The 15615-nt window shown below is 41.5% G+C and overlaps 1 protein-coding gene across 6 annotated transcripts in view; it reads left to right on the forward strand.

Moving 5' to 3' along the window:
• LOC143776536 (RUN and FYVE domain-containing protein 1-like) overlaps window positions 1-15615 on the forward strand; it is a 531317-nt gene that overhangs the window by 470967 nt on the left and 44735 nt on the right. For all 6 annotated transcript variants that reach the window (XR_013215861.1, XM_077265993.1, XM_077265994.1 and 3 more), the window contains one exon: window positions 6073-6121. Coding sequence is in view for 5 of the 6 variants with exons in the window: in XM_077265993.1 (XP_077122108.1) it covers window positions 6073-6121 (49 nt within the window). In the remaining variant the exon portion in view is untranslated. The remainder of the gene's footprint in view (window positions 1-6072; window positions 6122-15615) is intronic.

Genomic DNA, 15615 nt, shown 5'->3' on the forward strand with positions numbered 1-15615 from the left:
GCAGTTTTGGGCTGTCAATCACACACAATTCATTGTACATCCATGGGACAGATGTTTAGGAATCAATGCTTGATTATTGCTGCTCTTGATGCTCACAACATCCTCATAGCTCTCAGTTATTACCCACTGTATATTCCGGAACTTTTTCCAATACACTTCCAGTGTGAGGTTGTATTTCCTGACCAAGGGCTCTATTATTTGGTCATAGTCCCCATCTAGCTCTAGTGGAAGGTCAGCAAATTCTTTCAAGGCTTTTCCCTTTAACCCCAGGGTTAAATACTGTGCACACCGATTACAGGATAGATGGTATTGCCTTTAGGGGTTTTTTTTAACCCTCAAAGAAAAGTAAGTATCCATCTTTCTCTGTCAAAGGGAAATTTTCCATGCACAGACCTGTTGGATTTATGTCCTGGGAATGGTATAGCTGAGAACACTTACTCCTTTGTACATGGGCCATTTGGAGCTGGAAGTCTCTCTCAACCTCATTTTCTGGAGCAGTGGCCTCTCCCTCAGCCCGGCATTCTGCAGGCTGTAGGTTCTGTAAAATAAGCTGCAGGCGCATACTGGCATACTCCCAGCTGTTGTAAGGCCGTTTGCAAATAAAATGCTACCTTCTATCCTCAGAACTGGCATTCTTAGTAGCCCAGAAGTTATTTCGGGGACAAGGTCTATTGCTTGGCTTCTCTGATTTGAGACTTTATAATTTGTCCAGGTGTCATAGTACAATGCTCAGGGTCCTGCTTCATCAAGGCTCCAATGAGCAGATACTTGGGTTTGTCTGCTGTCTCTACTCTAAACAAAAGTTAATCAGAGTCTCTTTGCTCTACTTCTTTTACAAGCCTGCCATATCAGTAAACAGCCTTTCTCCAAATAAAAGAAAAGAAAAAGCAGGGAAGGGGTAACTGTTTTGCAATTATGTCTTACACGTATGCACTGCTTTGATCATTTATAGAACTGGTATACTACTCGCAAGGATACCAGTTCTAGTACAGGGAATAATTGCTGACATCATGTACTAATGCTTTAATAGATGTAAACTCTCTCCCACCATTGCTACCAAATTGTCACGTACACACTTCTCAGCTTTATGAAAATGGTTTTCTTTTTATAAATACCTGTACTAGAATAAGAGTTCTTAATTATCTTGGGTGCAATGATGCATTTGTTTTTATGTTGCTCATTTTTGTATACATGCGGTGCTATAGAAAATTGAGGAAAAAAATGCCATATTTAGAATTAAAAATGAAATTGTCTACTAGCTCAGCGATGCTGAAGTTGGTTTCTTATTCGACAATTTTTTTTTGTTTGTTTTTTACAGGTTTATCAACAAAAATAAAAAAAATCACAAAATAAAGTGCAATGTATCGAGTTGCCCTCGTGAATACGCTTAAGCAGCTACAAAATTATAAAACGGGCACAAAAATGGCCATCGAAGTAGGCACTGAAGGGCGTTATTGAAAGGGTTAAATTACTTTTGGGGAAAAATAGCATATACCGTATTTTTTGGATTATAAGACACACTTTTTTTCCCCAAAATTTGAGGGAAAATGAGGGGGGGGGTGTGTCTTATAATGCATATATACCTTACCGGTACCGTTGCTGCAGGCTGGGATGAGGGGGTGTCCGGCGGTGCAACGTGGGTGTCCGGTGCTGCGGGAGGCTCTGCCGACATCTTGTGAAAGGTCAGAGCACCCGCAGTGCCATGGTTTCTTGTGCGGTGGACTCTGGGAAATTGGCTGCCAGGGGGCGGCCCATGCGCACATGGAGCACTTGGCACCAAGATCTTGGGAAATGAGATCTCATCTCCCAAGTTCTTGGTGCCGAGATCTCCATCTGCGCGTGGGCCACCCCCCGGCGGCCATTTTCCCAGAGTCGACCGCACATGGAACCAATGCACTGCGGGGGCTCTGGCCTTTCTCAAAATGTCGGCAGAGCCTCCCGCAGCAGCATTGGACTGGAGACACCTGCAGCATCGGGCAGCACCACCAGACACCCCCTCAGCGCCGGACACCCCGTAGCACCACTGGGCACCCTCCCCATCGGAGACACCCGCCGCAGCATCAGGCAGCACCGCTGGACACCCGCAGCAGCGCGCCGCATGTCGGAACACCCCCTCATCCCAGTCTGCGGCCTGCAGCATCACCCCACTCCTGCCTCCTCCAGCAGTAACCCTAGTACCCCGCTTCCCGCAGTCACCACCCCTGGTAAACAATAAGACACATGGATAATAAGAAGCACCACCATTTTATTAAAAAACACTTTTTCCTATTTTTCTCCTCAAAGTGTGGTTTGCTTCTTAAAATCCGGAGTGTCTTAGAATCTGAAAAATACGGTATATACAAAAAGCTTTCTTTCTCCTACTAGCATGAAATGTAAATATTTATTAATAAACATGGTATAATTTCTGTAATACATTCTTTTCAGTTTTTGGGTATCAAATTGAATTATCCAAAAAGCTTCTGAATAGTCATTTTTTTTCTTCAATTCCCACCTCTACTAAGGCAATCAACCTCTTCAATCCTCAAAAAGTAAGATTCTGAGTATTTCAGGGCTGCACGGTGGCTCAGTGGTTAGCACTGCAGCCTTGCAGCGCTTGAGTCCTGGGTTTGTAGGTTCTCCCCATATTTGTGTGGGTTTCCTCCGGGTACACTCCGGTTTCCTCCCACATTCCAAAGACACACTGATAGGGAATCTAGATTGTGAGCCTCATTGGGGACAGTGATGACAATGTGTGTAATATAGCTTTGTGTTGCTCTTTTGTATTTTGTATGCGAATTGACACATATTACATGTTTTTTATGTCTTTAACCCCTTCACCCCCAAGAGTGGTTTGCACGTTAATGACCAGGCCAATTTTTACAATTCTGACCACTGTCCCTTTATGAGGTTATAACTCTGGAACGCTTCAACGGATCTTGGTGATTCTGACAATGTTTTCTCGTGACATATTGTACTTCATGATAGTGGTAAAATTTATTCGATATAACTTGAGTTTATTTGTGAAAAAAAACGAATATTTGGCGAAAATTTTCAAAATTTCGCAATTTTCCAACTTTTAATTTTTATGCCCTTAAATCACAGACATATGTCACGCAAAATACTTAATAAGTAACATTTCCCACATGTCTACTTTACATCAGCACAATTTTGGAACCAAAATTTTTTTTTGTTAGGGAGTTATAAGGGTTAAAAGTTGACCAGAAATTTCTCATTTTTACAACACCATTTTTTTTTAGGGACCACATCTCATTTGCAGTCATTTTGAGGGGTCTATATGATAGAAAATACCCAAGTGTGACACCATTCTAAAAACTGCACCCCTCAAGGTACTCAAAACCACTTTCAAGAAGTGTATTAAGCCTTCAGGTGTTTCACAGGAATTTTTGGAATGTTTAAATAAAAATGAACATTTAACTTTTTTTCACACAAAATTTATTTCAGCTCCAATTTGTTTTATTTTACCAAGGGTAACAGGAGAAAATGGACCCCAAAAGTTTTGAGAGCTTTGAACCCCCAAGTGTTTCACTACAGTTTACAACGCAGAGCCGTGAAAATAAAAATTCTTTTTTTTTTTTCACAAAAATGATTTTTTAGCCCCCAGTTTTGTATTTTCACAAGGGTATCAGGATAAATTGGACCCCAAAAGTTGTTGTCCAATTTGTCCTGAGTACGCTGATACCCCACTGTTTGGGCGCATGACAGAGCTCGGAAGGGAAGGAGCGCCATTTGGAATGCAGACTTAAATGGATTGGTCTGCAGGCGTCACGTTGCATTTGCAGAGCCCCTGATGTACCCAAACAGTACAAACCCTCCACAAGTGACCCCATATTGGAAACTAGACCCCCCCAAGGAACTTATCTAGATGTGTTGTGAGAACTTTGAACCCCCAAGTGTTTCACTACAGTTTACAACGCAGAGCTGTGAAAATAAAAAATCTTTTTTTTTCCCACAAAACTTATTTTTTAGCCCCCAGTTTTGTATTTTCCCAAGGGTAACAGGAAAAACAAAAGATGTTGTCCAATTTGTCCTGAGTACGCCGATACCCCATATGTTGGGGTAAACCCCTGTTTGGGCACACGGGAGAGCTCTGAAGGGAAGGAGCACTGTTTTACTTTTTCAACGCAGAATTGGCTGGAATTGAGATCGGATGCCATGTCCCGTTTGGAGAGCCCCTAATGTACCTAAACAGTGGAATTATAACTGATACCCTAATCCAAACACACCCCTTACCCTAATCCCAACAGTAACCCTAACCACACCTCTAACCCAGACACACCCAACCCTATTCCCAACCGTAAATGTAATCTTAACCCTAACTTTAGCCCCAACCCTAACTGTAGCCTTAACCCTAACCCTAACCCTAGCCCTAACCCCCCGTGAGCGCAGCTGATCGCGTATGACGTACTATCCCGTCGGTGGTCATACGGGCCCACCCCACCTCGACGGGATAGTACGTCAGATGTCAGAAAGGGGTTAAATTGGGGACTATAAGGAGTGCTAAAAAATAGCATATCATTAGTATTATACAGTAGTTCTTGGTATTAATTTTATGTGGGCAGTCATTGTTTTCATGTTTTTAATTGTTTTTAATACAGTATAACAATTATGTCTTGACATACTTTATACTTCATTCAAAATTTTATTATGTTAATGCTTTTTTCATTAAATGGTTTGTTTGTTGAACAAATTCTTTTTGCCCTAATAAGCACAGATGGTGATGCCCTGTATCAAATTCAGGTTACTCTAGCCTGCCCCAAATGAGTTCAGGGCATCAAAACTGTCATCAAAGTGGGCACTGATGGGCATTATTAAAAGGGTTACATTACTTTGTGCCACTGATCTCACAATGCAGACATACCTCATCTAATTCAGGTTACTCTAGCATGGCCCAAACGGGTTCTAGTCATCAGAACTGGCATCAATTTGTGCAGTCGATTTTTAAAATTTGTATAAGTAACTGGTGTTTTTAAGGGGTAAATGACTTTGGGCCACTGATCTCACACCACCATCACATATATAGTGATGGCCCACATCAAATTCATCTCAGTCCAGCCTGGCCTAAATGGGTTTGGGGCATCAGACCTGGCATTAAAGTGGGCAAATAGCCTATTCTCCCAGCTTTGAATAAGTAACTGGCGTTTTTCAGAGGTTAAAAGACTTTGGGCCACAGAGCTCACGCCACCATTTCACAGATAGTGATATGTCTCATCAAATTCTGGTCAATCCAGCCTTACCCAAATGGGTTCTGGACATCAAAACTGGCATAAAAGTGGTCTTTAAAAGGTATTATTGAAAGAGTTACCGGTAAATGACTTTGGGCCACTAATTTCACAATGCAGACACACAGATAGTGATGCCCCACATCTGATTCAGTTCACTCCAGCCTGGCCCAAACAGGTTTCCGACATCAGAACTGGCATCAAAGTGGGCAGACATTCAATTGTAACAGTTTGTTTAGGTAACTCATCTTTGTGTAATGGTAGTGTGAAATCAGTGGCTTAAAGTCATTAAACCCTTTAAAAACACCAGTTACTTATTCAATATTGAGAAAATTGGCTATTTACCCATTTTGACGCCAGTTCTGATGCCCAGAGGCCGTTTAGGCCAGGCTGAAGTGATCTGAATTTGTTGTGGGGCATCAGTATCGATGTAATGGTGGTGTGAGATCAGTGGTTCAAAGTCATTTAACCCTTTCAATAGCACCCTACTGTGCCCACTTTGATGCCTTTTTGTGCCAGTTTTATAATTTTTGTAGCTGGTTTTAAGTGTATGCACATCAGGTCACCTTTCTGCATTGTATTTAATTAGTTGTGATTTTTGTAATTTAAAACTGTAAAAACCAGGAAAAAAATAAACTTCCGAATAAGAAACAAAGGCATCTTACTGGCTTTTACGTAGTATTTTATTTTTAGGACTGCAGGTTCAAATTTATTTGTGCTTGTCTTCAGTCTTATCATGAACATAATGGCTCAAATTCTTCCTAAAGAATTCCTAGTGATTTTACAGTTTTGCACAAAATTTTATCTAGATGGATAAATGTAACTTTTTTACTGTTTTATGGTTTTATTTTAGATCAAAATTAAAAATGGAAGATATTAAAGAAGTCAACAAAGCTCTTAAGGTATGGCAAAGTAATTTTTTTATTATTTAATGTAAAAGCAGAGGTAATCACAGAAAAATTATAAAAAAGACATACACAAAGTGAAAGGTGAAAGAAAAACTCCCCTTCTTGGCAGGAGCCTCTCATTCAAATGAGTCAACTTCAGCTGAAGTCTCCTCCCAGGGAATTCCCAGGCTCACCTGCTTATGTAATTCTCCAATGATTCAGTGCATCAAGGGAAAGTGAGAAGCAGTTTGCTTGTCTGTGCCCTGGCTGGTACCGTGACTTGGATGTGCTCAGTGCTGCTGACATTAATTTGTATGGTAAGCGGTGCTGCTCCAGAAGAAGAGCAGAGTTGCTAGGGCTGCTGTATATATACTTATTAATTAAACTATTACAGTATTTTTCGGACTATAAGACGCACCGGACTATAAGGCGCACCCAGGTTTTAGAGGTGGAAAATAGGGAAAAAAATATTTGAAGCAAAAAAAATGTGGTAAAATATTTAATAACATAAATAACATACTATTATATGTGGTGTTATTATATATAATAGTACGTTATTATGTTGGAAGCTGCGGGACCAGTGTGGTGTCTGTAAAGTACTATATGAAGACACTGGAGGGTGAGTATAAGAATGGGGGCACAGGGCTTATAGGGAAAGCACCACTCCAGCACTGCAAAATAACACTGGAGTGCTGCTTTAAAATCCCATGGGAGAACTATAACTCCCAGCATGTCCTGCAGATCCTATGACATGCTGGGAGTTATAGTTCACCAAAGGAGTGGCAGAGTGCTTTATTGTGTTTTGTAAAGACTAACCTCTTAATTGTGGCAGCCAGCCTGTGGTGAGGTAAAAGCTGGAGCATCCCATGGCTGCACACACAGAGCCCTCTCTCTTGTTGCCTTTCCACAGCGCACGCGCAGGACATAAGAGGAAGCTGCAGATTCTAGGTGGGAGTCTGAAGGACCTATGATGATGTCAGAAGAGGGAGGGCTCTGAGCTGCCATGTGATGCTCCAGCCCGCCCACTTCTGACATCACACAGGTCCTCCTTGTGCACCACAGACAGCTCAGCGTCCAGCACAGGCAGGTATGCAGCGATCTCCTGGCCCCTGCTGCTGCTGCCTCCTCCCCCGGACACACAGATTCTCCCCAGAATCAGTGCTGGGGAAACTGTGTGTTGGTGCTTAAGTGCAGTATTCATTTGCTGCTCCCCGCTCAGCTGATCGGTGGGCGGGGAGCCACTAATGAATATTCACTGCACTTAATCAGCGGGGCTATGTGGTTTCCCCAGCAGCTGATTCCGGCAGCGGGGACATCCTGAAGTGGGATATCATTGCGATCCCACTCGCTGCTGCCCCCCTCCCCACATGCTATATCCGTACTATAAGACGCACCCACACTTTCCTCCCAAATTTGGATTAAAAAAAGTGCGTCTTATAGTCGGAAAAATACGGTAATATAGTAGTAATATAGTAGTATATAATATATACTACTTATTATAATATAATATGTTATAATATATTATATTATAATATATATATTTTGTAATATATACTACTTATTACAATATATACTTATATACCACTTATTAATTATATATATATATATATATATATATATATATATATATATATATATATATATATATATATATATATATACACTCACCGGCCACTTTATTAGGTACACCATGCTAGTAACGGGTTGGACCCCCTTTTGCCTTCAGAACTGCCTCAATTCTTCGTGGCATAGATTCAACAAGGTGCTGGAAGCATTCCTCAGAGATTTTGGTCCATATTGACATGATGGCATCACACAGTTGCCGCAGATTTGTCGGCTGCACATCCCAAAGATGCTCCATACAAGGCAGGATGGATCCATGCTTTCATGTTGTTTACGCCAAATTCTGACCCTACCATCCGAATGTCGCAGCAGAAATCGAGACTCATCAGACCAAGCAATGTTTTTCCAATCTTCTACTGTCCAATTTCGATGAGCTTGTACAAATTGTAGCCTCAGTTTCCTGTTCTTAGCTGAAAGGAGTGGTACCCGGTGTGGTCTTCTGCTGTTGTAGCCCATCTGCCTCAAAGTTCGACGCACTGTGCGTTCAGAGATGCTCTTAGGCCTACCTTGGTTGTAACGGGTGGCGATTTGAGTCACTGTTGCCTTTCTATCAGCTCGAACCAGTCTGCCCATTCTCCTCTGACCTCTGGCATCAACAAGGCATTTCCGCCCACAGAACTGCCGCTCACTGGATTTTTTTTCTTTTTCGGACCATTCTCTGTAAACCCTAGAGATGGTTGTGCGTGAAAATCCCAGTAGATCAGCAGTTTCTGAAATACTCAGACCAGCCCTTCTGGCACCAACAACCATGCCACGTTCAAAGGCACTCAAATCACCTTTCTTCCCCATACTGATGCTCGGTTTGAACTGCAGGAGATTGTCTTGACCATGTCTACATGCCTAAATGCACTGAGTTGCCGCCATGTGATTGGCTGATTAGAAATTAAGTGTTAACAAGAAGTTGGACAGGTGTACCTAATAAAGTGGCCGGTGAGTGTGTATATATATATATATATATATATATATATATATATATATATATATATTAAGATATACTACTTATTATATACTTATACTAAGTTATATACTATAGAAGTATATAATAAGTATGTATACTTATTAATATAACCTGTTGTGCTGGTGAGTCTTCAACAACCCAGCAATCCTGCTCTGCATCTCCTGGGTAGGTTCAGAGTTCAGCTTTGTGTCTGCAAAGGATCTGGAGTGCAGCCCTTGTGTTCCTTCCAAACCTACAGGGCCCTTTGTGAAAAGTGCTCCCACCCCCCCATAAAACATAATTTAACTGTCTTGTATCACAATTGGGAAGCTGAGTTCAAGTTCTCTATCCACACCCAGGCTTGATTAGGGGTCATTCCATGTCAAGTGAACCAATGATTTTTACCTCTATATTTTTAATTCTTTTGAGATTTTGTTATTTGGTAATGGTGTGTTAGAGAATACAAAATGTGAAGAAAAAAAAATTCTTAGAATTTTTATTTTTTTTTGGTAATTGATTTTCAAAATTCGGAGAAAGTGCAAATTTTGGTGTTGCCTACCTTTACATTTCTCCTCATAACTCAGGCTAGAAAAAAGATAAAGAAACAAAATAAACACCATTCTACTCAGAACGGTACAGGCTTTCACCAGATATGTCACAAGAGTATCTTTGTTAATATTTTCCCCATTTGAACGCAAACGTAAAATATTAAAATGCATTTCCGAACAAAAACGTTTAATTTAAATATTTCAAAAACTGCATATGTGCCTGACATGCTCCTAGCAATATCTGTACCAAAATGCAAGCTGGGATCCTTATGGGATCATATTTAAAAAAATAAAACTATTACAGTGTCAATTCGAAAATCTTGATTTCAGATCTGTTCAGCCTGTGGTGTAAAAGTGTGGGGTCTATATTTACCAGATAATCAATGATTTTTAGATATTACTATATTATGTTACAGCTTATAAGCAGCAGAGGACAGCGGAGAAAGCTTTGTTAGGGCTCAACCTGAGAATGACCAGGGGTAGACAGTGAATGCAGAGCAGATGACAGGCAGCAGCTCGAGCCTCCAGAGGCCATGTTCACACCAAATCTTAACACCCAGGCAACTCCTCAAATGGAGGGAGAAAAATATTCTCAACATCCAGTTCATGTATTGTACAAACCAGGACTACGAAGAGGAGGAGAGTTTGTGAAAACATCGGTTACAGGAAGCAGAACCCATCACAGCGACTCAGCAATACCGGACTGTCATCACATGTAGTGAAACAGAAATAAAGACAGTGAAGTCCATGAAGCGGTAGAAGGCGGAAGAAGTTCGGCAATGGATGACAGAACTGCTGATGTGACCTGTGAATATGATTGGCGCTGGTGGCGGCGACTGTACTCTCCAAAGATTGTGAAAATGAAGAAGTAGAAGTGACACTTCTGCACCTTCTGGTCCAACACCATCCTTTGTGTATCCAAGAAAACCAGATATTTTAAGTGGTAACAAAAATCCGATATTAACTCAGGTGGAGCCGAGCACCATGGCAGGCCGCACATGCTCTGACACAAAAGGAAATGGCCATTGATAAAAGGCCAGTGTAAAAACCTACTATTAGTTGTTTGATTAGTTCATATTTTATAGAACGAGGATTTAACTACTGGACTATTCTTCTTAAGCACTGCATAAATGACATGTTTAGTGATATAATAGAAAAACAATTGTTGCATGTATAAATAGGTGGTAAAATATTGGTTCTTTTAATCTTGTTTTTAACATATAATTAGGATGAGACTGTATTTAGAAAATCACACTTGAGGGTATGATCACCTTTTTTCTTTTGGCTTGTTCAATGCATTCAGGTTGAAAATGCTGAGCAAGTTGTGTTAGGATGATTAAGATGTATTTATTCTGGCACTTCGGTATTTGTTTTTTGTGTTTCTTTATTGTTGCATATAAATGTTGAATTCAATAAGTTGTAATTTGAAAAGAAAAAAGGAAGAAACTCACATAAACATAAAATCAGATGATTCAAGACTGAAAAAAAGTACAAATTTGATAGATCCCAAGTTGATTCCCTGTACAAATATAAACAAGAACACAAGTAACAAACATGCATGTTTTCACAATTTGAAAGCATGTTTTTTTCACAATTGCGCATCAAAATTTTGAATTTGATTTCTACAAAACAAAATATAAAGAAACAAAGTCCTGTGACACATCAAATGAAAGCCAGTACCGTTCTGAGAAAAATGATGCTTCTCCCGCCTCTTCATTTTAATTCTAGCCCGAGATATGATAAAAAATGTAAAGCCATACCAGGCCAAAATTAGCGCTTTTTTAAAACTTTAGAAATCTGTAAATAATGAACTGATGAATAAAAAAAATTCAAAACTTTTAATTTGTAATTAACGAAAGTTGTACTGCATAAAAACAGAAAATGAAAATATCTAAAGACGTCAGGTAAATAGCCCTTACCACCACACCTGTTCTCAATCAAGAAACCACTTAAATAGGACCTGCCTGATAAAGTGAAGTAGACCAAAAGATACTCAAAAGATAGACATCCTGCCGTGATTCACAGAAATTCTGGAAAAAATTACAAAGTAATTTAGATCTATCAGTCTACAAAAGGTTCTAAAGCCATTTCTAAAGCTTTTGGACTCCAGTCATCCACAGTGAGAGCTATTATCCACAAATGGAAAAAACATGGAACAGTAGTAAACCTTCCAAGGATTGACCGCCCCACCAAAATTATCCCAAGGGCACAGCAACGAGTCATCCAAGAGGTCACAAGAGACCCCACATTAACATTCAAAGAACTGCAGTCATCACTTTGCCTCAGTTATGGTCAGTGTTCATGACTCCACCATAAGAAAGAGCAAAAATAGCTTGCATGGCAGAGTTCCAAGACAAAAACTACTGCTGAACATAAAGTCTCATCTCAATTTTGCCAGAAAACATCTTGATGATCCCCAAGACTTTTGGGAGAATACTCTGGACTGACGAGACAAAAGTTGAACTTTTTGGTATGACCCATTACATCTGGCATAAAAGTAATATAACATTTCAGAAAAAGAACATCATACCAACAGTAAAATATGGTTGTGGTAGTGTGATGGTTTGAGGCTGTTTTACTACTTCAGGACCTGGAAGCTTCGCTGTGGTAAATGGAACCATGAATTCTGCTGCCTGCCAAAAAATCCTGAAGGAGAATGTCTGACCATCTATTTGTGACCTAAATCTAAAGCGCACATGGGTTGTGCTGCAGGACAATGATACTAAAGAGAACAAAGAGAAAAGAGACATCACCGACTGGGGAACATCCTGTATATTAATGTCACATATCAAAGATCAAATAGAAAAATATTTTATTTGAGTCCAAAACACACAAAAACATCAATAAAACCATTTAAAAACAATGTAACAACATACCCCAAAGAGAGGTAGAGCCCCTCTGGACCCACACATACACACCTGGTAATAATGCCGTATCAAGAAGATAGTAATAAATAGCAAAGATGAGCAAATGCTAGAGAGCAGGCCACATATAATGAGCCAATAACAACTGCATTTGAGGGCACACAATACATATGTATATAAAACAGTCACTATTAGCATATGCACAGTATAACTATATCACAGCAACAGGGCTAGATAAAACCCCCATACCATGTCTCTAAACGTATGAATACCAAAAAAATGGTTAAATGCACTAATGCAACACAGCAACAATTCCTAGTATAATACTAGACAATAGGAAGACCAGCCGGATTTTCCTCCCTATAATAGCCAAGTAATGACATGCCCAAAGTGAATCATTGTAGATGAAGTCAGAGGCTCAAAAAAGAGAGACATTGCTATAAACCTATGGAAAGTTTACCCATGTAAGGAAAAACCGCCAATGGAGCCTGCCTCACAGCTATGTATGTGATGAAGAGAAAAAAGGGGCCGGGGGGGGGTCAAAGACCCAATGCGTGTCGCCACAGAAGTGGCTTCATCAGGGGTGAAGGTCAATGATACAAAACACACCAGCAAGTCCACTGTTATGACCTGGTGGTTAAGAGGCCACACTGATATGACCTGGTGGCTAAAACGCAACATGGGACGAGCTCTGAGGAGGTGGTATCTCTACTGACCACAGTTCCTAATCCTAACAACAACACTAGTAATAGCCGTGGGATGTTCCTGACTCTCCCTAGACACCTCGTCACAGCCTAAGAGCTAACTACCCCTAAAGTAGGAAATAGAAAGCTATCTTGCCTCAGAGAAAACCCCCAAAGGAAAGACAGCCCCCCACAAATATTGACTGTTAGTGGAGAGGGAAATGACATACACAGAAATGAAATCAGATTTCAGCAAAGGAGGCCAATACTAAACTTGATAGACAGAGAGAAAAGGATACTGTGCGGTCAGTATTAAAAACTACAAAATCCACGCAGAGTTTACAAAAATGAACTCCACACCGACTCACGGTGTGGAGGGGCAAATCTGCTTTCCCAGAGCTTCCAGCTAGCCTGAATATGACATAGTGACAATCTGGACAAAAAGAGACATATTTGCAGAGCAATAGAGTCCAAACAAATGGACAAACAAAAACTAGCAAAAACTTATCTTTTGCTGACAAGGACAGGCCATATGAGAAATCCATGGAGAGAACCAAATCCAACCAAGAACATTGACAGCTGGCATGAACTAAAGCCCAGAGCAGGTTTAAATAACAAACCCAGGCAAGGCGATCAGTGGAGGCAGCTGCTACAGCTACCTAAAGGAGCAGCAGTTCCACTCGAAACCACCAGAGGGAGCCCAATGGCAGAACTCACAAAAATACCATTAGCAACCACAGGAGGGAGCTCCAGAACGGAATTCACAACAGTACCCCCCCCTTGAGGAGGGGTCACCGAACCCTCACCAGAGCTCCCAGGCCGATCAGGACGAGCCAAATGGAAAGCATGAACCAAATCGGCAGCATGAACATCGGAGGCAACAACCCAAGAATTATCCTCCTGGCCATACCCCTTCCACTTGACCAGATATTGGAGCTTCCGCCTCGAAAAACGAGAATCCAAAATCTTCTCCACCACATATTCCAATTCCCCCTCAACCAACACCGGAGCAGGAGGATCAACGGAGGGAACCATAGGTACCACATATCTCCGCAACAAGGATCTATGGAACACATTATGAATGGAAAAAGAAGCTGGAAGGGCCAAACAAAAAGACACCGGATTGATAATTTCAGAAATCTTTTAAGGCCCAAAGAGACCAAATCCCCAACACGAAGCCAGGGACCAACACACCGACGATGGTTAGCAAAACGTTGAGCCTTTTCCTGAGACAACGTCAAATTGTCCACCACATGAGTCCAAATTTGCTGCAACCTGTCCACCACAGAATCCACACCAGGACAGTCAGAAGGCTCAAGCTGCCCCGAAGAAAAACGAGGATGAAAACCAAAGTTACAAAAAAAAGGCGAAACCAAGGTAGCCGAACTAGCCCGATTATTAAAGGCAAACTCGGCCAACGGCAAAAAGGTCACCCAATCATCCTGATCAGCAGACACGAAGCATCTCAAATAGGTTTCCAAGGTCTGATTGGTTCGCTCCGTTTGGCCATTTGTCTGAGGATGGAATGCTGAAGAAAAAGACAAATCAATGCCCATTCTAGCACAAAAGGACCGCCAAAACCTAGAAACGAACTGGGAACCTCTGTCAGACACAATATTCTCCGGAATACCATGTAAACGAACCACATGCTGAAAAAATAATGGAACCAAATCAGAGGAGGAAGGCAACTTAGGCAACGGTACCAAATGGACCATCTTAGAAAAACGGTCACAAACCACCCAGATGAACAGACATCTTCTGAGAAACAGGAAGATCAGAAATAAAATCCATGGAAATATGCGTCCAGGGCCTCTCAGGAATAGGCAAAGGCAAAAGCAACCCACTGGCACGGGAACAGCAAGGCTTAGCCCGAGCACAGGTCCCACAGGACTGCACAAACGAACGCACATCCCGCGGACAAGGAAGGCCACCAAAAGGACCTAGCCACCAAATCTCTGGTACCGAAAATCCCAGGGTGACCAGCCAACACCGAACAATGAACCTCAGAAATTACCCTGCTAGTCCATCTATCAGGAACAAACAGTCTCCCCACTGGACAGCGGTCAGGTTTATCAGCCTGAAACTCCTGAAGTACCCGCCGCAAATCAGGGGAGATGGCAGAAAGAATCACCCCCTCCTTGAGGATCCCAGCCGGCTCAAGAATTCCCGGAGAGTTAGGCAAAAAACTCCTAGAAAGGGCATCAGCCTTGACATTCTTAGATCCTGGAATATACGAGACCACAAAATCAAAACGGGAGAAAAACAGGGACCATCGAGCCTGTCTAGGATTCAACCGCTTAGCAGACTCGAGGTAAATCAGATTCTTATGATCAGTCAAGACCACCACGCGATGCTTGGCTCCCTCAAGCCAATGTCACCACTCCTCAAATGCCCACTTCATAGCCAACAACTCCCGATTGCCGACATCATAATTACGCTCAGCAGGCGAAAACTTTCTGGAGAAGAAAGCACATGGTTTCATCAAAGAGCCATCAGAATTTCCCTGAGACAAAACAGCCCCTGCCCCAATCTCAGAAGCATCAACCTCAACCTGAAAAGGGAGCGAAACATCTGGCTGACGCAACACAGGGGCAGAAGTAAAACGACGTTTAAGCTCCTGAAAGGCCTCAACAGCCGCAGAGGACCAATTCATCACATCAGCGCCCTTCTTCGTCAAATCGGTCAGAGGCTTCACCACACTAGAAAAATTAGCCATAAAGCGGCGATAAAAATTAGCAAAGCCCAAAAATTTCTGAAGGCTCTTTACAGATGTGGGTTGAGTCCAATCATGAATGGCCTGGACTTTAAAAGGGTCCATCTCAATAGCCGAGGGAGAAAAAATGAAACCCAAAAA

The sequence above is a fragment of the Ranitomeya variabilis genome, chromosome 5 (genome assembly GCF_051348905.1).
Source record: "Ranitomeya variabilis isolate aRanVar5 chromosome 5, aRanVar5.hap1, whole genome shotgun sequence".
Lineage (NCBI taxonomy): Eukaryota > Metazoa > Chordata > Amphibia > Anura > Dendrobatidae > Ranitomeya > Ranitomeya variabilis.